This window comes from Solea solea, chromosome 6 (assembly GCF_958295425.1).
Source record: "Solea solea chromosome 6, fSolSol10.1, whole genome shotgun sequence".
Taxonomy (NCBI): Eukaryota; Metazoa; Chordata; class Actinopteri; order Pleuronectiformes; family Soleidae; genus Solea; species Solea solea.
This window is the reverse complement of record NC_081139.1, coordinates 16,618,399-16,642,534: the sequence shown is the minus strand read 5'-3', so window position 1 is coordinate 16,642,534 and position 24,136 is coordinate 16,618,399. Positions and strand designations below refer to the sequence as shown.

Genomic DNA, 24,136 nt, shown 5'->3' with positions numbered 1-24,136 from the left:
CCAACTTTCAGTCATATCATTTCAAGCCAATAATCACAGAATTTGACCTGAAATGAAAACAAAGCTGGTGGTGACATTTTTCAGACTGTTAACTGTTTACTGTTGTTACTTTGAATAATGACAGTATTTAGTTGACTATTGATGTTTTCTGGCGGGATGCATTGTCCTCATAAGCTATCTTTTGCTTCTCGTCTTCCATGCACAATTGTTGTTCAACTTTTAAATGACTTACAACTGTTTTTTGTATACATAATGTACAAAGCAAACCACACTTTTCCAGCATTCCAGCTTTATTATAATAGAGAAATATTCATTTATTCCAGTGGCTTTTAAAGGTGAAGTGTATAAGAAACAAACAGTAACAAACTAGAATACTCTTCCCTTTCCCAAGCGTGTTGGGTAACTACAGTGGCCTTCACCTACCAGAAAGAATGTTGTTCTTCCTCATTTGCACAGTAAGCTTCCACTCCAAAAACTTTTTAGTTATTTTGTCAATGTGAATTAGTGAGACTGGAATCAAAATGCTGTGAATGTGTCAAGGGAAGATAACGTGAACGCCACCTATTTCTGAAACGCGTCCCAGGAGAGTGAAGAGGAACAAAGTTTCCATCCCTTCTCCTTCTCCCCACTCTACCACAGACTTTGCCCACCCTCTATGACTAAGTTATGCCCTGTCATGTAGTCGGAGGCATCAGATGCCAAGTAAACCACTGCAGCTTGCAGGTCTGTCACTTGAGCCAGTCTACCAGCAGGGATATCTGACAGCCAGCGCTGCACCAGGGGCCTCAGACTCTCTGAGTGGATGAGAGGGGTGTCAACAATCCCCCTGAAAAGAGAAGCAGAGAAATGAAATCAGAAGGCATCACAGCAGGGAGCCAGGAGTGACAGCGTTGTTTCAGAGCCACCACTTTGGTGACAAAAATAACCCAATTATCCTGTGAAGAAAGGGCAGGGATGGCATTGCTGATATTTACTGTGGGACTGGTGGCAGCACTCTTGAGTAAATCTTGGGTATAAAGGAGCGTGTGATGTAATTTGCTCATAGCTTTTTACTTATAGAGCCGGTGTGTAAGAATTAGAATCAAGTGGTGAAACAATTCTGCCGCTTACAATCCCTTTACCAAGCACATTAGGGTTAGCTGGTTTGTCCATTCAGGCTGCTGCCATTTGGGGCCGGTGGATGTCCATGTAAAAGACTTACTCTAAGACTACGTAAACCAGCTGGGCCATCTAAAGACCCCACTCTTTTTATTATGAGACAGAAACAGAGGGTGCCCAAGCACATCAGGGAACTACAGTGACCTTTGCAAAGCAGAAAGGATGTCATTCTTTTTCATTTGTGTAGTTCACCTCTGCCTCTAAACACAAAAAACACGCTGTGGCTGGTTTGGCCGTTCACGCTGCTGTAGAGACACGGCAGCGCAAGATGACGTAAGTGGCTTTATTTTGTAGCTGCATTCTCCCACCAATGACGTAATATATTTGTAAGCTCTGTCCATTATCTGAAAACTCTGTCAAGCAATACTATCAGACCTGACTGAGGGAGTGTTTGTTTGTGTGTACACCAGCGGTGCAGAGGCGGGTGGGGTCCAGAAGTGATTATCCTGTCAAACTGCTCAACGACTTTTTGAGCAGTAAAATTCACTTCTGTTTTTTTTTTTTTTTCTTGTAGGCACTTCCTTGTGTTTTCAGTCATATATATACCCACATACAACCTGTCTAAATTTACTAATATAATGTTCAAAATATACATTATACAGGGAGAGTTGTGTGGAGCTAATAGGCTTATTCAGCACTGGGTGACTCATTTGGAAATGATTTGAATGGAAAAGACATTTGTTTATATTTAAAAGATATGCACTACAGTTTTAAAGCAATTATGCACCTATACAAACATACTTATGGGTAGTATATTCAATATCTGCCAATAAACCCTTCTAATTATTCCACAATTTAACTACTTATATGTTATTCCTACACATTTTCTAAATGAAGTATGTTTAACTAATATGATGCTGGGACAGTGCCCAGACAGAATGCATATGAATAAAATTTGCGCTGCTTTTAGTTTGGTGTCGTCTAATTGCTCTGTGTCACAACAAATGCAGCTGCTCCCTCCACCTCCACCTCCTCCAGTGAAATATCACACCGCTAACATAGGAATAAATATGTCAACACGCTTGCTTGCACCTAATATGAGACGACTTCTGACTTTCTACACAATCGACGTGACGGTGACTAAAAGCCACCAGGCCTGAATCATTGTTCAATGTTTCCCGGCGCCGTGGTATAGAATTCCAACATTTGGCTAAATTAGCACTTCCAAGGAGCGTGTGACACCTTGGTTAACATATTCCACCTCAATTATATTTCTCTTCAGCTGCCCTGTTATCTGGAACCTTTCCTGGCAATCAGAGGTACTGTTTTCCCTCAGCCAATTTTCTAGATAATGCAGCTTATCACCACTGCGGCTAAAGTTGCCAATGGAATCAGGCTCCAGTCAACCTCGCGAGCACTAATTGTGTCCCTTTTTTATGCATATTTACCCACTGTCACTTCAAAGAAATCACCAGCCCACTGAGACGCCCTGTTAGCGAGGAGGGAGGGAGGGAGAGAGAGGGAGAGAGAATTGCTTCTTTGCAAATTAAAATTAGCAAACAAGCCGCTGATAAATAAAGCTAGGCCCTGTGCGTGCATGTGCGTGTGCCACTGCGCGCTCACAAAAGCTTTGTTGTGGCACGGGGCCTAGCTCCATCGGTGCCACCATATGGATTTTCTCAGGAATGGCAGGGGATAAGGGATGCTCCTCTTAACACACGGAGCCCTTCCTGTGTTCTCCCCTTTTTTTCTTCCTTGTGCTCAGCTTCACAGACAAATAGTTACAAACAAGGCACCATTGTTGCGGCGACACTTGTGAGTGAGGCTGAAAATTTGATTCCCTAATTGAATAGAACAATTAGAGCAAGTGTTTGGTTGATTCATCCCTCAAGACGTCATCTAATTAAGCACTGATGCGTTGTTTGAGGACTTAAATTAGCGCCTCGTTCTCAAATGGGGCTCTTCATATGAAAGCAAACACACTAATGACCACTTCTTCTTGCAGCTCAATCCGTCACCACACTCACAGGTAGACAGGGCCGTTTTAAACACAAATACTGCACTGGGGGGGGCCTGAAATGCCACTATAGGGCTGCAGCAAACAATTATTTTTATGATCGATTAATCGTTTCATTATTTTCTCAATTCAACAAAGTCCTAAGATGTCTTGTTTTGTCCACAAACCAATATTATTATTCAGTTTTAGTGATTTCTCTGTTATATGGAGCAAAGAAACCAGAAAATATTCACATTTAGGAAGCTGAAAAATATGAACGCTTGTTTTAATTATTTAAAAAAAACACGTTATCCTTGATAATCGAGTAATAATCGATTTTCGTCTTGTATTTTCGACTGATGTCCATTACCATACGCTGTTACACTCAAAATAAACTAATACATACAATGATATAACATAAAACATACTGGCTAAGGATAGACAACACTTACGGTGAGATGCAGTTGACACGCACTCCTCGGTCCATCCACTCCGTGCCCAGAGTCTGAGTCAGTTTGACCACTCCAGCCTTGGATGTGTTGTAGGAAAGCTGCTTCTGAGGATGAGGGACTGCAGGGTGGAGGAAAGAAAATCATTATCAAAAAACCAAAGAGCGAGTGAGCGAGCAGTAATTCAAAAGGATAATATTTTTACAGAGGGATGTACTCAAACTCTCAGAAATTCTCAGGTAGTAAATTAAAATATCCCCATCATTTCATATTGTACTCCTGATAAAAGAGAATAACAATAGAGCCTTTTTTAAAAGGGGGTCTAACAACCTGTACATGTAATACTGCAGCTCATGCAGTTTCTTGTGGACACTCCATAAAAGCTCTTCCATTAGCTGCTGGGGGGTGGGGGTGGGTGGGTGGGTGGGGGGGGGGACTCTGCAGATGAAGCCATGTAAAATTAATTGCTTATAATGTCCAGTTATGCTCTGTCCTCAGCAACAAAGGCAGGGAGCCATTTGTTTGCCTTGACCATCACAGATGCTGCACACTGCATGGGATGCCCGGGACACGGGCTCATTTTCTACCGGTTGATTAATCATCGCGAGGAAGGCTCCAAGTTACATACAACTTTAGTAGTTAACCTCATCACCTGCTGATCTGACTGCCAAATGGCTTCAGTGTGAGACTGGGATGATAAATACTGGCCAGCTGCAGAGAGGCAGAGACCAGTCCAGGGGAGAAATGGCTGGAGCATCCTATTCACATTGCTGAAGGAAAAATGTACAGGACATAGGGAGAGGAAGATGGAAAGTGATGGGGAAATAAGAAATAAGACATAGACAACAGGAAAGAGGCCACATAACCGAGAGTGTGTTTAGATTGTGCAGAGTGTGTCAAGATAGCAGTGGAAGGTGAGGTTGCGCTGGATAAGGGAAGGCTAGGACCTCAGAGGAGCAGGCGAGGAGGAGCAGAGCCCAGGGCTTACACGCAGATTGAAGGTGAAATCCGGCTTATCAGGACAGGAAACACAGCTCAAAATGCCTAACAGCACTAATCCTCAGTCAAGACCTGATGATACAGGCCCAAAATACCATTCAGAAAATGCCTTCATCCTTTAAATAAACCTGCATTGATGTTTTTTGCCGTCTTAAAGAGCAGTAATCCCCAGAGAAGGGAGAGGAGGTAGAAGGAGGGCATTCTACAAAGCCCTCTTTAACATTCAACCCTGCTACTTAGTGCCCATTTCAAGAGGAGGAAAATATGCTCTTTATCAGACGCTGCCTTTAAATTTTTAAATTCTACCGAGCAGATAAGGAGATCAAATGATGCCACTCCTTTCTTATAATGGCAGTAACATTCCTGACCATGCAGCTGGGATGTGCAGGTACGTGTGCACTGAGCATGTGTCACAAAATCCCTCAGTATATGGTCATCGTGCAAAAACAAAACAAAACAAAACAAAACCGCATCAAGTTATTTCCTGCCCAGGTGTCACTGAGCTGCTGGACATCATTTGGGGGAAAAAGGTGGGTGATGGCTATGTTTATGTGTTTGTGTGTGTGTGTGTGTGTGTGTGTGTGTGTGTGTGTATTGTATTCAGCAGATGGACAAAAAGCTGTCATTGTGCATTTTAATTGGGCGTTTACTGCTGCTTTTTGGGCTTCCACTTGGCTAGAACAGGTCCCATCTGATTACACATTATGACAATATTACAACAGATGTCCAGACCAATAAAGTAAATTCCTGAAGGACTGTACGTAATGTGAGTAATTGATCATTTTTTTATGCTGGCCTCTATTTACCAGCATGCTCCTGTTTTACAGATTGCCCCTGCAGTCGGGAGTGGGGCCCATATGGCACTGGCGATTTGACTATACTGCTGATGAAGTGATGCTGTTCCTCTGGAGAAACCTGTTGGAGGAGGAATAATACCGTGGTGCTCTGAATTACAAGGCTTTTACTCGGCTCGCACTAAAACTCCAAACGCGTCTTCCGCTGTTCAAACGAGGCTGCTGGCACATGACAGAGGTTTTTGCCGTTGCACAGGAACCCTCCCTTCCCACGTTGGACCTCAGGTTGCCTTCCACATCCTCCAGACTGCTCCACAGAGAGGGGATGTTTATTATGATGCAAAACTGCCACAGTGAGACGCAATTACAACACAATGTATTTGCTACGATGTTTATTGTATGCATGGGGTGTTTGCCGCATCTCAACACAACAGTTTAACTGGGGTACAAGTTTAAAAATAGAAAGGCTGCCGAATCCTTTTTTTGTTTTGTTTTTTTTCATTTTGCAGGTTCACCTCGAGTTTCATCAGAAAAATGAAAACAGTAGGAGGTACTCCAAACTTTGTTTTTGCAGCTGTAATGTTGTGAAGTCAGATTTGACAACTTCATCTCCGGCGATAAATAGAAAAATATATTCAGCTTTTCAAAAAATAAATACAGCACAGAACTGAAAATCCCAAATTCACGTAAATTGCAATCTGCAGTTCATATATTTAAGTGATTTTTTAGTTGTTGCTATTATTCGGCCTCTGTTCCTTATGAAAGGAAACATTATTTGTATCGGATAACAGGCTCTGACAGGCAATATCACTGGACCTGAGTGAAGGAGGGTTTGTGTTTATACAGCAGCAGCACGGGGGTGGGCGGGGACAAAGCATTTATTCGACCGGGATTGTGAGGACTAGAATTCACTTTTGAAACTTTTTGGGGTTTCAGTCGTACTCCGTCTTGCAGCCGTCTTTCTTTACTCGTGCAATACTGCTATTGCCTTCATCTGTCTTGACAAAACAAATCACCCCGTCGCAAATCTAACAAACATTTATTTATATTTTAAGGTCACGCACTACAGCTTTAAAGCTGATTCTGTTCTCTCTTTTTTATTTACTTTACTGTAATTGTAATGACATAAAGTCAGATATGACAACTTCCTGTCTGGGGATAAGAAAAATAAAGATTATTTATTCAGTGTAACGTAACGTACACTCCCGCACATCGCAGTGCACCGTATTCAACACTCTTCCTCCTCTCATCCTAACTCTCCACACCAAATGGAGAGAATAAAAGCAGACATAGAGGGGCTCCAGAGAGAGCACAGGGGAATAGAATCATCACTCACCTATTAGACTGGCCATGGAGGCTGTGTTGATAATCTTGCCATATCCTTGCTTCAACATCACTCGACCTGCTGCCTAAAAACAAAAAAGAAATTCAGGGGAAAAAAGAGGGACACGGTGAACACATATTTTTTGACTCACTGCGAATAGAGGAGATAGTATGGATCTAACAATTGGAGCGAGATCAGAAAAAAAAACCTTTATTGTGGTTTTAATTTTCTTTATGGACAGAAAAAACTTGTTAACCACAGAAACAAATCTAAGGCAAAAATATTCATGGCAATTAGGCGTTGTCACTAAGAGTGTTTGCAGAGTGTGAAATTATATCAATACGCATTGAACCCTAGTTATTCTGATATTGAGGAGAAGTATTTCAAGATATACTGTTATTGAATTACTGACTAACCATAGTAACCACAGAGCAGCTGACGCTGGTTGGACCCTCAGTAATGAGGTTAGCCTCAAGTTTCAACAGTGATATATGAAAGGAATACCCAGAATCAATTTAGTTTCTTTCGATTTTCTGTGAGAATTTTTAATAAAGAATATCAAGCACACCAAAGATTATTTTATAAATAACATTGTGGTTCTGTGCCTTTCACTCATTTCTGTGTCAGATATGTGTCTGCAGTGTCACCACTCTTCAGTCAACAATTAATTTGTTGTTTTAAATAAAAAAAAAAAATGCTCAGATAAAAAGGTTCCTTGATGGGATGAAGATATTGTTGTAACTGTTGTTGTTCATGAAACTTAAGAGAAACCTCATCAAAGAGAATATGGATGTGTGTAAAAACTTGAAATACTTGCATCTTTAAAAAAAAATATATATATATATATATACTGTATATACACCTGCTAAACTGCTATATAAACTATATAAACAGTATAAACTATATACTGCTGTTAAAACACAAATATGCAGAGGGATTATGTGCAACCTTCAAATCAAATGAACGTCTTGTTTTTTAGCAGTGTTTTTTTTTTTTAGCTTAAGAACTAAAGTATATTACAACCATTTTTTTTTTTTTTTTAATAATTATATGTCTGATAATCCAAAAACATACAGGTCCAGAGAATAGTAATCTTGCTGCACAGTATTTCATTGTAACAGCAAATGGGTAATATTCTTGTGATTTTATTCTTAAGATCAATGAATTTAATTGCAACTAAATTTAATATAATTTATATAATTATTGGTGCAGCTTGTTTTCAGCCACTAAATGTCAGACATGCTACTGCAATAAAGTGAATAATAAACACACATTCACTGATACACACCTGACAGCACATGAATGTTCCCCGCAGGTTGACGTTAAAGGTTTGGTCCCACTCCTCCAGACTTGTGTCTTCACTGGCTGAGTTCATGTTGATGCCGGCGTTGTTACATGCGATGTGGATCGCTCCCCACTTGGAGACAATGTTGTCAATCATCCTCTGGATATCGTCCGACTTGCTGATGTCAGCTGTGATTGAAATGGCAATGATGCCTGCTCAAAAAAAAACATTTGATGTTTTTAATCACAGCCTTTGAAATGCACATGAACCACTTCTATTCTGGGAATATTTGCTAGTGAAATTTTAATTAAAACACAAAAAATAATAACTAAAAAATACTATTTGCTGATGTCAGCTGTGATTGAAATGGCAATGATGCCTGCTCAAAAAAAAACATTTGATGTTTTTAATCACAGCCTTTGAAATGCACATGAACCACTTCTATTCTGGGAATATTTGCTAGTGAAATTTTAATTAAAACACAAAAAATAATAACTAAAAAATACTATTTTTCTTATGTTTCTTATCTTATTTTAATTGTACAGTAAAAGGAAGGAAAGCAGATACAAAATTACACCATGAAAAAGTTTTAAAGAGCAGGAAAAAGATCATATGCTTTACTATACTGCCATCTGCTGGCAAAGCTGGTGTCCTACTGAACAGCTTTGAATTTTGGACTATTAGAAGAAAGTGCGATAGTTTTACTGTCAACAATTAATCATAGTGAATTTATTATTGAATAATGTGTCAATAATGCGACATTAGATAACACAAAAGTGAGAAAGTAAACTGAACATGTGAAAATGAGGATGTGGCTCATGCACCTGTGTTGTGTTAACGTGCCGTACCTTTAAGAAGGAGCTCTTCAGCCACGACCTCCGCTTTTTCTTTGTCCAGGTCAACTACAGCCACCTTCGCACCAGCCTCTCCCAGAGCATGGGCGAACGCTCGGCCTATCCCCTGACCAGCACCGGTCACATACGCCACCTGTCCATCAAGGCGCATCCGATCGAGAATGGATCGTCCATTGATCCCACAGAAAACCTTGTCCTCGTTTATTTTACTCTAAGGAACAGAAACAAAGGTAAGCAGTAAGAGTGAATCTGTGAGTGCATTGACTAACACAAAAGAAAAACTTATTCCTAACACATAGAAGACTCAAACTGACGTAAATATTTTATACGGTGAGCCTTTTGTTTGTGTCAATACTTGATACATCCTCACTTCAATGAATCTTAACTAAAGAAGACTCTAGTGACTTATACTTTTTATTATATTTACAAGGATTTGGGATTTTCTCTTTTGCACTGAAGGTGTTTTTTGTGTTGCTCTTTGTATTTGTCAACTTCCTGTTTTATTTGCCCTGATGTGTTTCACCTGTGTTCAATCACCCTTGCCCACAGTCTCCTTCCCCATTTCGTCTGTTGTGGTTCACTGTCAGCTGTCGTTTTGCGTTCCAGATGTTGTGGTTTTGTATTAATCATTTTTCACCCTGCCTTTACCTGGTGTACTGGAGTCATTCTGTGTTTGGATAAAAATACTGTTTTCTGCCACTGTAGTACTACATATGGGTCTGTACCTGTGACTTTGAGCACTTGGGGGTCACAGAAACACGGCGGATCACACTGATGCCATCTCTGAGAGGGATAATGACCTTTTAAAGACAAACACTGTTAATACAAATCTCGTAATATTATCTGTAAAAAAAAAAAAAAACAGTAGCATGTAAAGGCTTGAAACTTAACCTGTTCAACACGTGGATCATCTGTTACAAACTGGTTGAATTCTCTAAGCGCCAGTCCATTGTTGTCCTTGGTGTCTTTAAGATAAACCTTTGCTTTGAAGAGCGAGTTATCCACGCACATGACGCCTCTTAATCGCAGCAGGTTGTTGTCCAGGATAAAGTTGTAGTAGTTGATGTAATTACTCTTGTCAGCATCGATGAAGACCAAGTCAAACTGCTCACCTGCAGCTGCCAGTTCCTGAAGGGAACAGATGGTCGTTAGAAAGCCTGCAATGTGTCCCACAGTTTCACTTAATGGACACAGAAGCTATGATTGAAAATGGTAAAAAAAAAAAAAAGGGGAAATTGCAGCATAAATGTGATCAGTTTGTGTTATCACCTTTATGATGTCCATGGCAGATCCAGTCTTGACCGTAATCTTCCTGCCATGTGGCGACTTGTCAAAAATAGGCTGGGCAAACTCTTTGAGGTATGGCTCTAACTCACAAGCTACTAAGTGACCGTCCTCGGGGAGACCTTCAGCCATGGACAGGGCACCGTAGCCAGTGAACATCCCAATTTCTAGAACTGCCTTTGCTTGACTCATGTGAACCAGCATCTTAAGGGTCTGGCCTGCCAAAAAAACCAAACACTAAATGTCATTGCGATGTGCTAAATCAGTAACTATAAAAGCACCGAGCAGTGCACATGTTAATGTCCAACCTTCAACATGTCCAGTGATGCATTCTTTGGGAAGACGGTACATAGTTTTGCCCTCTTTGTACACCTCATCCCAGTCATGAGAAATAGTTTTTCTACAAATAAAAATAATGACATTAGAAACACTACTACTGAAATCTGAAAGATTGTGTATTAAAGCTAGGACATACTTGTAAATCTCTGCCAGAGGTTCACTTTCCTGTGTGGTCATCTTCTCCAGATAGTCGTCCATGCCGCTGGCTACGTCCAGGGCCTTCTGCAAATGACCCTTCAACTCTTCTGGGACATTTCCACTTGCTGCAGCTAACTTGTTGGCTTTTGTAAGCAGATCCACAAGGACCTCCATTGGAGTGTCAGGAACTAGGGGAAATGCAATAAGTCATTTTCCATTGGGACACAGCAAGCAAGGATTAACCAGTGTAAGATCAGGTTATGCATGTGCATGCAGTGTGTGATGGCGGCGCCACTTTTCTGTGCATATGGCGAGTTTTTGAAAAAAAATTATTAAATAAATAATTTAATAAATGCAATAACTCTTAAGTGCAAAGCTGCACATCTGTTGGTCCTGCAAATATTTCACAAGAAAAGCCTTTTGAATAGATGTGGAGTGCTTTTACTTTGAAAGTGCAACAGGATACGTGTTTGTGACATATGAGACAGATTTAGATGTTGAAACAGTGGTTAATTTTGTTGTTAAATCTTTGAACGTTTCAATCAAAACGTGTTGCAAAAGTAAAATTCACATTTATGTGTGTTTTCCATCCACTGCTGCTGGGAAATACTGGGAATTTGTTCGAGCAGAAGGTGGTACAAATGGATAAAAGGGCACAACTTAATGATGTTCTAGAGTGTCAAGCAAGATCAAAAAGTGTGTGATCAGTCAACAAATATTGTGGTTCCCTCAGCAGTCCACACATACCTCGTTTCCTTTTTTCCGGTGCTGCTAAATGCAGAGAATGCAGGAGCTGGATTGACTTTTCAGTCACATTTCTTTCTTTATTCCCTGAATCTATTCATGTGTACTGTCTGATAGGGGCAGACGAGCCCATTCTCCAGCAGCAGGTGTCATATCAACAAGGTCATACAGATATGATGTCCCCAGTCAGAGGAGATAACACACATGATAGTCTTCTCCTAGTGTGACTTAGGTGAGGATGATTTATTGTTTGGTTCTGGTGTCCATTCAAGTCTTGCACACATGTGCAGAGATTAGGTGCTATAATGTTCCTGAGAGGAATGTGAAGTTTTGTATGGGTAGAAGAAGGTTATTGCAATTAATACTGATCAAATCGGTCAGTAATTAAGGACGAATCTTTGATCCTGAGTGAAAGTTGAGGAAACTGCAGTTTCAAACTTCTTCATAAACAAGAAAATGACAAACACTTGTTAAATAGAGCACGGATATCTGACCTGAGTCTGTAAGGACCTGTCACCTGCTGTTGACTTGGAATGAGGGCATATTTTTTTGTTTCTAGGGGCATTTGTGATTTGCATGCACATGTGAAGCAAAGTTGGAAAATAAAAACACCACTTACCAATTACTGGCAACAGGAAAAGTGATCATGGCCATTTTTTTTAAGTGTGAAAGAGGCTATAGAGACACCATCTGTCTGCATTAATTTAGGAAGTTTTCAGGGGAAACTCCATCCATCCATCCATTTTTCTATCGCGGGGTGCTGTGCAATTTTAAGCTGACATAGTACGACAGTCAGGGGGTAAACCCTGGACAGATCGCCTGTCCATCGCAGGACCACATAGAGACAAACAACCATCCACTTTCACACTCGCACCTCCACTCAATTTAGTGTCCAATTTACCTAATCCCCATATTGCATGATGTTGGACTGTGGGAGGAAACCGGAAAACTATGGTGTTAAATTTGTTCCAATAATATTTGTACACGTATTTCTTGATTTGAATGCGTGTTTTGAGATCCACAAATAAAAAAATCACATTAGTAACTTCTATATTGATTTTTACAAATATAGGTGTGTATTTGTAAATACTATGACATTTGTAAAACTGAAAATTGCATTTGTGAATTGTGATTCTGCATTTGTGGATCGCCAGCACACGCATTCCTCTCTTTCCACAGTTACAGATTTTTGAGACGTTATGTTTGTCTCCATAATGCCTCCCTTCATCAGCAGGTGGCAGTGTTTTACAAGTACAATCTAGCGAAAGTGACAATGCACTCCATTGCGTGGATGTATTATAAGAACAATTCACAAATGCAATTTTCAGTTTTACAAATGTAATATTATTTACAAATACAAATCTATATTTGTAAAAATCAATATACGAGTTACAAATTGGATTTTTTTTTTGTGGATCTAAAAAACCACGCATTCAAATCAAGAAATACTTGTGGATCACCCTCTGCACATATACAAATATTATTGGAACAAATTTAACCTCATAGAAAACCCACGCACACACAGGGAGAACATGCAAACTCCATGCAGAAAGGTCCTTATAACAAATGTCTTATAGTGCTAACCACTGGACCAACTGTGTGGCCCCTTTTCAAGCGAAAATGTAAAATAGAATTGGCTGTGGGTCAAACCATGAGGCCTATACACTGCTCTCATATAATAATTAATAGAAAGCATTCAGAACACCAACAAGTTGACTTTGTTATTCTATGTTTAGTCTATAAAAATGGCAGCTGCACATGCCCAAAGTCTGAATGTGACATCTTCAACATGCCTTCTTTGTCTGACACGCAGTCATAAAGCCAAATGTTATCCCATGTGACTGATAAGCTGGGACTCACTTTATTTTTCTTAAATAACAAACACAACAATTAAGAACATAAATAATCAGTTACATTTTTTAGTTGAGTCTGATAGATGACAAATCTGCTGTAAACATCTTCAACTCTACTTCACAACTTGTTATGTTTCAGTTATATCTACCCTATAAGTTCGTCTTTTTTTCTGTTAGTTCACAATGTCAGGTATTTTTAATCTATATTTTTAATTTCATACACTTTTATACTCATTTATGGAATGTTTTACAAGATTGCATAGATGTAGTGTTTATTCCTGCATAAAAAAAAACCGGCAACACCATTGTATCCTGAGCTCCATGAAAGTTAACAAAAACGAATACGATTATGTAAAATGTGTTATTAGTAGTTTAGTTGAATAGTGGACCTTTCCATTTAATTGTACTCTTCTCGGTTGCTTTGCTCGTGTTAAAACCTCTACAATGCTGTGGCGTGTGTAGTATAAATGCAAATAAACAGCCACAACAACATTTAAAAACCGATGAATTGCAAACACAAAGCATCAGTCTTACCTTTCTCTGCTGGCATGTTGTGTAACTTTACAGCTGTGAGCCACGGAGCAAACACGTGACAACGTGCAGGTAGAGTTATTTAATACAAACGCTCTATGTCACGGTAGAAAGTCCGTTGCTGTTACTCAATGTCTACACTTGTGCGTACTTGTCCGTACTTGTGAAAACGTTATCAGCCAAAGTCCAGGTTCTGTTCCAATTCTCAAGTCCGTGAACGGCATGGATGGTGAACAGCGAGTACGGTTCTCAAACCCGTCCCGGACGTGTTCTCGCTCCGCCCATTTTACAAGGTAGGTATGCGTCGGGTGGAGAGCTTGGATGTGTGGCACATGCGCTGGGGGAACCGCTCCATAGGAATGAACGGAGCCCAAGGGGTGGTGCTCCATCCAGTTCTTATAACGTCCATACTATGGGGCTCAGCACGTGCCCACTATCAGTGCGGCACGGTATGTTCTTCCTCACCCTGTGCGTTTTCACTGCGCATTTACGGCCGATGAGAAAGACTAAATAGGTCAATATATTGGACAGACTGTGTGTAGTACGTGTATAATCAAACATGTATATGAAGAGAGGCAGCAATGGACCTGAAGCAAACCTTTCAGCTCCGGCGTTGCTCTTCTTTTGGTTATTACCTCTAGCTTTGATTGACAATCCAGATTTGGGAATCTTTTCCAGAGCGCCCCCCTGCCTTGAGTCAGTCGAGTGACTTTTTGAACTGCTGTTTTATAACTAATCTGCGAGTCTAAACACGTTCGAGAATTATATGTCATACATAATCCGGATTTTGGAAAGTCAGAGCACATCGTTAGAGTGATTTATTTTTGGATATACAGAGGGATAGCGACACATTATTTGTGAGGTGTTACCATAGGATAACACTATTCACCGAGCGGCACAGCAAGGTGCTGCCTCGCGACGCATCTCCTCTCTGTGTTTGAACGGGAAAATTTATAAATGATAAAACTTTTTTATTACTGGATTCGTATGGGAAAGGGATTTGTAATACATACCAGGTGACACATATTAAAATGCATTATATTTTATAATCAACTTCTCTTTTTCTTTTCAAGATTGAGAGGTGAGGCTCTGCCTCCCCTGAAGGCACGTCACTGGAACTGTTACTTAACTCTTACTTAAGTCGAGAGCCCCTCCCTTAACTCGGTGGCATCCTCTTATATATCCTCTATTTTACCTTAAACCTCACCGTGAGCTGCTCTGTTCACGCCTGTAACCTACAATCATCACAGCAAGAATGGGAAAAGTGCCTCTGGAGAAAAGCAATCCCAAAGAAAAGAAAACCGAGTTCAGCTTAGTGCGGGTCAAAAACACCTGGCATCGCAGAATGGGAAAGCAGGACAATACGGACACAGTCGACTGTGTCTCTGATGCAAAACTGTAAGTTCAACATCGTTTTTTTGTTATTATTATTCACACTCATTTCTGTCAGGAATGGATGATACATATAAGAGGAAGAAGAAATGTATGATATTATATAATATAACCAATGTTTACTTTCTTCTGTCGCTTATAAACTTTCCATATATATTTTACTAACACATGCATGATAGAGTCCAATGTCAGGCTGATTTATATCTTGGCTATTTGCATAGACAATTATTTCAAAGTATCCTGGATACAACGTTAGTGATGTAGCAACATTATTAAGTTTAAGTTATGCCAACTCTGTTACTTTTTTACAATCTATTCTGTTTGGTTTTAAAGTTACTTATTTAAATTTATTATTCCGAGCATGTTTTCTTTCACTATTTGTTGTTCCATGGTGAGATTTTAAAAGGCAAAATAGCAGTAAGGCTGAGTCTAGCATGTCTCATGCTGTGGAATCTACCTTGACCCCAATATGCTTTGCACTTACAACAGTCGTCACTTATAGATCTAGACTAGAGGTTTTGCCCTTGTGTTCCCGTATGAAAACAAGCTCTTAGCCAAAACAAAGTGTTCTACAAGCACTCATGATATACTATAATCTCTCATCAAGGATAGACAGAAACCTTTACTTTAAGACAAGGCTTAATAGAGAAACTATGTGGACAGGTCATTGTCAGTTCATATTATATTATATTATATTTTCAATAGTTTGACAAATATATTGTCAGTATGTTTTCTACACTTTTCATTCCAAACTGATCATGATTTTCACGGAACTATTGCTTATTTTAGTTGTTCAAAGTTGTATTATATCCATGTTTCCTTGTAGCACTAATTCTCTCATGTCAAATGTCCAAATTTTGAATCCAAATGTTCAATTGTGGATGCACCAATTCCACTTTTTTCAAAATGAAAACAAATACATAGATTTTGCTACTTGCCAATAAGTACCCATTTGTAACAACTTGTATTTAAGATGCAAAATTAATCATTGCATAATAACAAAAGCATGCACATAAAATGAATTAAAAATAATAATAATAATACATTTAAAAAATATTCTGCCACAATGGGCAATTACAAGTGAACGCAAAGCTTCTATATTACACTTTGAATTTAATATTTAATAATGCATTTTAATAGTTAATAGTGCAGGTTTGCTTTGAGAGTAAATGTGTTGTGAATGTAGTCATTGTAGGTTTGCATTTATCTTTACTGCATTCTTTAAAACAGACGCTTAGAGTGCTTCACCGTCTTACTGTCGCGATGCAGTTATAATATCCCGGAAGTATATGAAAATATCTTTCATTGATGTGTCAATTTGTTTTGTATTGCAGCTATGAGAGCACCACAGAGACAGGCACCACTTGGACAGTGGTCAGTCCCATTGTCTTCACCTACAAGATCATAGAGACTCACAACTTGCTGGATGCACACAATGACACACTCCTGCTGGGTCACATGACTGAGCAGCAGCAGGTGGAGCACATTAGAGAGTTGAGCAAGCCACTCAAACGCTTTATAGTCGTTGACCAGGAAGTCTACAGAATCTACGGTTCTAAGCTGATTGCGTACTTAGAGGCCAACAATGTCATATACAAGATTCTGGCTCTGCCCACCACTGAGGAGAACAAATCCATTGAAATGGCCTTGAAGATCATTGAAGAGGTCAATAACTTCTCCCTTGACCGGCGCAGAGAGCCCATCATTGCCATGGGTGGAGGCGTGTGCCTGGACATCGTGGGCCTGGCTGCCTCACTCTACAGGAGACGTACTCCTTACATCAGGGTCCCAACCACTCTGCTCTCTTACATTGATGTCAGCGTGGGAGCAAAAACGGGGGTTAACTTTGCAAACTGCAAGAACAAGCTGGGCGCCTACATCCCACCTGCTGCTGCCTTCCTCGACCTGTCCTTCATACGAACCATTCCTCGGCGACACATCTCCAACGGGCTGGCAGAAATGTTAAAGGTTGGTCTATACTGATGAGTCCACTACTCACACGATCATCAGCTAATACCAGAGTTTTCCACTTTAGGAAAGGAATGATCTTTATTGTCATCATACAAACACAATTACACAATGTAAATATGAGGTCAGACATTAGATTACAGGTACAGTTATTTTCAGGTAGTAGTTAACATTACAATTTAACAATCTCCCCTTTTTCTTTAAAGAACATTGTTAAAAAATTAGAACATTTAATTTTTAACAAGAAATCTAACATCAATGTTAGTTAGTATCATGCTAACCAATAACAGGTAAACAGGTTAAGTTTGTACAGTCACTTGACAAGTCCATTTAGCCTTTGAGATGCCATACACCTTCACTGAGGGCTGAAGTGCAGATGTCCCAGTCTTTGTCAAGCAGTTGGCAAGCTGATCCTTGGTTGGTGACCACATAAGCTGCCGTATGGTTCCAGTGTGCATGAGCTCCTTAATATTGCTGATTTCGAGGCGGAGTCTCTTCTCCGTCACAGATTTTGTAGACTTGACAGCATCGTGAAGAGAATGATTGTCCGTTACACACACAATGGGCAAATTACAGTGTGTGCAATCACCAGTCGTAAGCTCTGAGTGGAGTGTAGCAAGAAAAACTGCACTGTCAATCCCATCTGCAAGTGCAAAAGTCTCTCCTGCTACTGTACTCTGTACAACTCTCCTGATTCGTTTTGACTGCCAGCATATAGGTGAGAATTTTCCATCCTCTCCCATAAGAATAATAAAATGTCCACCCTGCGTGCGTCTGTGAGGTTTCCCATTGAGGATTCACTGAATACCACTAGTTTGAGTGAACTGTTTTCCCCCAAGTACTGAAACCTCAAGGTCACCTCTTCTGATTTCAATTTTCGGACTAGTTTGTAGACTGAACAGTGGCATGCTTTGTGTTTGATGCCAACATGGATATGTCACACATTGCGTCAGGTCTGCTCTGTCTTGCTACCCACAATATTTGTCCAATCTTTGATTTTAGCATGTCACTTTCGATATCTGTTAAAGGAGCCTCACGCTGTGTTGCTCTGCTGGGGTCCACAAGGATGGGTTGAAGACTTTTTATGTATGTACCTTGTTGTACTTATTACGTATTTCATCCTTCAGGGAATGAACCTGCATTCCAATGTAGCTGAAGCTGTTGTGTTCTTCACGTCCAACTTGAAAAGCCGCTTTCAATTGGGGGATGACAGTTGTGGAGAACGTGTCTGAACCACCCCAGATAAAGTCATCAACATGAGAGCCTAAGGACCCCCATCACCTTGCAGGAATCATCCAGCCAGTAGAATACTGCTGGATCGAGCTTTGAAACAGTGGCTCCCAACTGCTGCATAGTGTCTTTCACTCTATTGTACCAGTACAAAGAAGCATCGCTTAGGCCGTAAACACACTTTTTCAACTTCCATACAGTACCTTCGCACTGTGCTTCTTGAGGTGGGCAATCGCATTTCACATGAATAACCACGGGTGCCGCCATAAACACACACTCTACACATGCGCAGTACACTCCACTTCCATCTACAAAATCAACCCGAGGCAGATTTTAAAACTGTGATTTCTCTGTCAATACATGCCCGTTTGTCACAAATTTTGAGATGGGAGCTGCCGAAAGCCTCCTTATCTCTATCATCAACCATTCCTGAAATATGACAACTTTAAAACTTGCTGTTTTCTCTGTTCTCAGAGGTTCAGGAGAGATAGGGACAGGTGTGTGTGTGCGTGTGTGTGCGCGCGCGTGTAAGGAGAAGAGGGGACTTAGGGAGGGGCTTGTAAGTCTCTCTGTATTCTTCCATCCAAAACTTTGGCGTGTAACTCCTCCCACAGTTTTGAGAAAACCCCCACACATGTTATATCAAAACGTGTGGCTTGAGCGGGACTTGTGTGCTATGACTATTCTAAGCGTTTTAAGTAACCATGGCGACAAAAATCGCAAGAAAATGCAATATAACTTCCACATACACATGAATGGGAAACAGAGGGGCCTGTGAATCTCTCTCTCCCTCTCTCCTTTAAAACTTGGTGTTTTCATCTTGATGTACTTTATCTTTTAAAGGTTCAATCCTTTAATCCTTTACCAGCAAAAGTCCTGCACCCGACGACACATGCCGCAAGAACTGCAGGCACGCTCGAAATTTCGGCACGGAATTGCTGATCTAGTTGTACCTGCATTTCAATGTAGCTGAAGCTGTTGTGTTCTTCACGTCCAACTTGAAAAGCCGCTTTCAATTGGGGGATGACAGTTGTGGAGAACGTGTCTGAACCACCCCAGATAAAGTCATCAACATGAGAGCCAAGGACCCCCATCACCTTGCAGGAATCATCCAGCCAGTAGAATACTGCTGGATCGAGCTTTGAAACAGTGGCTCCCAACTGCTGCATAGTGTCTTTCACTCTATTGTACCAGTACAAAGAAGCATCGCTTAGACTGTAAACACACTTTTTCAACTTCCATACAGTACCTTCGCACTGTGCTTCTTGAGGTGGGCGGATATACACATTCCGGGTCAACTCTTTACCTTGCAAAAAGGCTGCTTTGATGTTCATGGAGTTAATCCAACACTAAAAATGTCACATATTTAGTGTTGGATGAATAACCACAACTACTGTTGTTCATATGAGACTTTACTTAACAATCGCATTTCACATGAATAACCACGGGTGCCGCCATAAACACACACTCTACACATGCGCAGTACATCTTCTATCTTCACACATGCGCAGTAGTTAACATTACAACTTAACATTTACTGTGACCTGCTTCCTTTATTAGTCCCACAATGGGGACATTTACAGTGTCACAGCAGCAGAGACAGTTAAGATAAAGGTAATAAATAATAAACATGCATTTTCACCTTTGTGAATGTACAATAGCGTAAAATTCTGACAATAACGATGATCTTAAAACTTTAGATTTAAGTTGTGACATTATCACTCAGATCACACAAGTGACACACCATTTTCTTTTTCATTTTTCTCTTTTTGCAGATGGCTTTGATGAAGCACAAATGCCTCTTTGAGGTTCTGGAGAAACACGGCCCTATGCTGTTGGACACTAAATTGCAGCCTGATAACTCCAGCTGTGTCACGGCTACATCGCCCGCCACTCATGTAGCCATCGTGACAATGCTCGAGGAGCTCGCCCCAAACCTTTGGGAGGATGATCTAAATCGACTTGTGGACTTCGGCCACCTTGTCAGTCCGGCGTTAGAGATGGTAAGTGATCCATTAGACAGACAACACTGTACCTCAACACCTGTTTCCTTTGTTGATGCATGCTGTGGTGCATCTACATCTGATAAAACGCTTGTGACTGTAACGACAAATCTCTACATCCTCATGAGCAATAAAAACTTGTAACTGATGCAACAACCTTTATTATCAACTGTAGCACTCACTCATATACTGGTCACATGATCTGATCTCGTTGCAGCATGTCACCTGTGCTTAGTGAAGAATTGATGTCATATTTGAGGATTTTTGGATATAGATGGCCTTTTTCCGATATCTGATCTTGTTATTTTGACAAGTATTGGAGAGACACAGATACAGCTATTTTTTATCTGCTCATCCCTAATCCCCTAACATTGTGACACGTTTTCTCTTCCTCACAGACAGTTCTGCCATCTCTGCTGCATGGTGAGGCGGTGAACATTGATATGTCTTACATGGTTTACGTGTCTCAAGAGAGTGGCCTATTGACAGAAGAGGAGAAACAAAGGATCATCAGCTGCATGCTGGGTCTGGAACTCCCTGTGTGGCACGAATCGTGTACCATGGAGCTGATAGAGAAGTCTTTGCAAGACAGAGTGAAACACTCTGGCGGTCTGATCAGAATGCCACTACCTGTTGGTCTTGGGCAAGCAGGTAAGAATGACAGGAGAAAACCTTTCCTGAACAAAGAAACAAACAAAAACAATACAGTATCATTGATGCTGTCTTCAGAAAGCCTGAAACTGTACCTTGCAGCCTCTTATAATCCCAAACCTAATCCCCACCCCTAACTGTCCAGGATCTGGTGTGAGGGAGGTACAGCTGAGCATTATTATTAGGGATGGGACAACCTTTTTTGTCTGATACAATACCAATATCACAAACTCGAGTATCTACCGATACCAATTTTAGTCCAATAAAGCCATTTTAGAGCATTTATTAACTATGAAGCTATGAAGTCATTTCAAAGACTGCAATTCTCCAACTGTATAACAAATATTGTTCTCACAAAAAGAAGAAAATAAACAGCCCAAACATGACTCAGCTGAAAATACTTCTGCTGATTTTTTACAGTCTGTGCATAGTGAAGCATGCGATATATAGGACTTTTGGATCGTATCGGATTTTACATTTTCATCAGTACACATTGTACCATTACCTTGATCCATTCACACCTGGCAGTAACATCCATGTTCTAACTGTAAGATGATACAAGTCTACAAAAACAAATCTTGTATTAATAATTGTTAAATAATTTAATGTAGTCGTAGCTTTCGTGTCGTTGCCATTCCAACACCAAATCAAAAACACATTAGTGTCAATGTAACTTCAGTGTGTTGGAAGCATGAGAAAGCTGTGTTTTGTCCGTGGCGTTCCCAAAGAAGTGTGGAAATCATCGGTGCGCCCTGAGAAGTTTGAAATGTCAGTACATCAGGACGCAAGTTGAGAAAGACGGGCTCTAATGCGTCTTGAGGACAGATTGTGTTCACACATGCAAAATAATGTGGCCATTTATTTTAAGCAATGGGAATCGGTATCGTATCACATCGGATATCGGACCGATAAAAATATAAAATCTGATACAATCCAAAAGTCCTACAAATCACATGCTTTACTATGCACATACTGTATTATAAAAATGTTTCTTTCTTTGGAGAACAATATTTGTTACACATTTGAAAAATGATATCTTTGAATTGACTCGTTCATAAATGGTCTAAAATGACGGTGTACGACTAATATCGAGTTTGTGATATCGGTAACGGACACAAAAAAGGTATTGTCCTATTCCTATCGTTTATAACGCATTCAAAACACAGAGGATGTTTGTCTGCATGTAATCAGATCATGATCAGATCACTCATCAAGACAAATTTTAATACCTGGTCTGAACAGAGGTCATCTTTCCTGGCCAGCCCCTGGAGATATTCTTTGATTCTTTATGTGAACAAGGTTTCTTCATTTTCATGTCAGATAATATACAGTATGTACTTTTTGTTGAAGTTTGATATGTTTTTTTTTCTTCTTATTGCAGAGATTTTTAATAACACACCTTATGAGATCCTGCACAGAGCTTATGAAAAATGGCACTATGAGCTGAGCTCAAGTGTGAAGGTGGATCTGCCCACACCACCCAACGCTGCATCACTTCCTTCAATTGGGAAATAAAGCTAGTTGGAAGAGATTTTCTTTAAGTAAGTTTGATTATCATTTGCTGTATGTATAACAAAAGCTGCAGATTGGTAAGTGCTCTCTTGTTATGACGGTGAGATATGTCAGTATGCTTTATGAAACAATTGTATTATCATTCAAAATTACAATTTTTAAAAAAAATATGTCATCTTTTTTGTAACTTTAAAACCAATACCAAAAATACATTGTCACCAGTAACATTGTTGGAATCACTTAAACTTAATAATTTTGCTACATCACATTGTAGCCAGTATACTTTATGTAAGCCACATTTTGTGAACATGTATTTTATATGTAACATCTATTCAATGTAAAATCTAACTTGAGTTTTGTTTCTTTGTTGTGGTTTTTTTTAAACAGCTGTTGGTGGGTGGGTTTTATGCCCATATTTTTTCCATTTTGTGTCTAAAATATTTGGCTTAATGGTGTGCACGAGCCATAAAAAGCTGAAATAGTGGTTTACATTTTTACTCCTTTCTCCTCCTACACAACTGCCTTTGGTTTGCTAGCTATATCTGAGATGTCTTTGTCCTGAAAATGTGTTCCTGGATGCAAACATACACCAGCTGACTGTATCAGTTGGGATGTCATAATGTAGAGTCGCTTGTTGGTGTGTGTGGTTACATTAAAAATGTACAACTCATTAAGTGTTGAGCGAAGAACACAATTCTGTTAATATTTGAAATTCATTTTAATGGAAACAAGCTATTGATATAAACCTAGAGTTTTGTTTTTTTGTCTTTTCCTTTTTATCCCTGCATTTCTCTTCTTTCAGTCAGATGTAATTCCTGATTTTTTTTCATTGGTCTGTAAAATCATCTGTGTTTTATTACTTACAGCTGCCCCTTTATTATTTTTCAGCCCAACATGTGCTTTTCATAGCACATTTTGCCAGGTTATGTTTCTGTTTCCTGCCATTTTCCCAGCCACCCTCTTTCAAGTTCCCCAAATGTTTTGACCATCATTATAAATGTTTTGACTTGGTGTTTTGTTTACTTCCCCTGTGTAACTTTTATTTCTTTATTTTATGCTATTTCTTTCCCATTTTGCCTGAAAAGACAGGTGGTCCTTGACACTGTCATATAATTCTGCTTTATTTCACAATCTAAACATCAAATTTAGCGGAGCTGTGTTTTACAAGATAATCATAAAATCATATACAAATCAGGTGACGGCTTGGGGAAAGGCTGTCGTGAGCACTTACTAGCATATCAACTGTAATTTTGTTTATTTTGTTTTTACATTAACCATAAACAAAGTATAATGTCAGCAGTTCTTTACATCTTTTATTTTAATTATATGATAAAACAGGTTCTTTCTTTCTTTGTTTCCAGTTGAAGAATACTCTCACACATTATCAATAGAAGTTTTTATTTACCAAAAAAAATAAGTTGTTATGTTAGGGTTAAGAAATGTTTGGCATGTTTGTGAACCTTTCTAAATGAAAAAACAATTATTAAAAAATTGTAACAGCAATGCTACTTTTTCATTGGGCCAATGCTTGATTTGTTGCTTCTGAAGTATACACAGGGTACATGTAACAAAATGATATATATGATATTTAAATATGTATAGAAACAACTATTAATCACTACTACATTATCATCTCATATTTAACTACATGTATTTTTAACAATTGAATCATCAGACATCAAAACTTTTTTT

At 39.6% G+C, this 24,136-nt stretch overlaps 2 protein-coding genes across 2 annotated transcripts; one reads left to right on the top strand and one right to left on the bottom strand.

Annotated features, from left to right (window-relative positions):
- Window positions 1-255: 255 nt before the first annotated feature.
- zgc:113054 (uncharacterized protein LOC541322 homolog) lies at window positions 256-14,035 on the bottom strand. The gene is made up of 11 exons (XM_058632101.1): window positions 13,692-14,035; window positions 10,559-10,748; window positions 10,392-10,483; window positions 10,069-10,301; window positions 9,691-9,927; window positions 9,525-9,599; window positions 8,794-9,010; window positions 7,949-8,157; window positions 6,673-6,745; window positions 3,547-3,664; window positions 256-826 (listed from the first exon to the last, which is right to left on the bottom strand). The coding sequence occupies exons 1-11, from the start codon at window positions 13,705-13,707 to the stop codon at window positions 631-633; spliced, it is 1,656 nt and encodes a 551-aa protein (XP_058488084.1). The 5' UTR covers window positions 13,708-14,035; the 3' UTR covers window positions 256-630.
- eevs (2-epi-5-epi-valiolone synthase) lies at window positions 13,842-23,740 on the top strand. Its single transcript, XM_058632102.1, has 6 exons — window positions 13,842-13,981; window positions 14,762-15,086; window positions 16,415-17,048; window positions 20,054-20,281; window positions 20,680-20,932; window positions 22,314-23,740. Exons 2-6 carry the CDS (start codon window positions 14,944-14,946, stop codon window positions 22,445-22,447), a joined length of 1,392 nt encoding a protein of 463 aa, XP_058488085.1. The 5' UTR covers window positions 13,842-13,981; window positions 14,762-14,943; the 3' UTR covers window positions 22,448-23,740.
- Window positions 23,741-24,136: the final 396 nt, after the last annotated feature.

Excerpts from the sequence above, each read along its gene's own strand:
- zgc:113054 (XM_058632101.1), bottom strand. Across the intron at positions 9,928-10,068 it reads CTGCCATGGACATCATAAAG|GAACTGGCAGCTGCAGGTGA; the intron begins GTGATAACACAA and ends TGTTCCCTTCAG. Across the intron at positions 6,746-7,948 it reads GAACATTCATGTGCTGTCAG|GCAGCAGGTCGAGTGATGTT; the intron begins GTGTGTATCAGT and ends TTTTGTTTTTAG.
- eevs (XM_058632102.1), top strand. The coding sequence starts at position 14,944 with ATGGGAAAAGTGCCTCTGGAGAAAAGCAATCCCAAAGAAAAGAAAACC. Across the intron at positions 17,049-20,053 it reads GGCTGGCAGAAATGTTAAAG|ATGGCTTTGATGAAGCACAA; the intron begins GTTGGTCTATAC and ends CTCTTTTTGCAG. Across the intron at positions 20,933-22,313 it reads TGTTGGTCTTGGGCAAGCAG|AGATTTTTAATAACACACCT; the intron begins GTAAGAATGACA and ends TTCTTATTGCAG.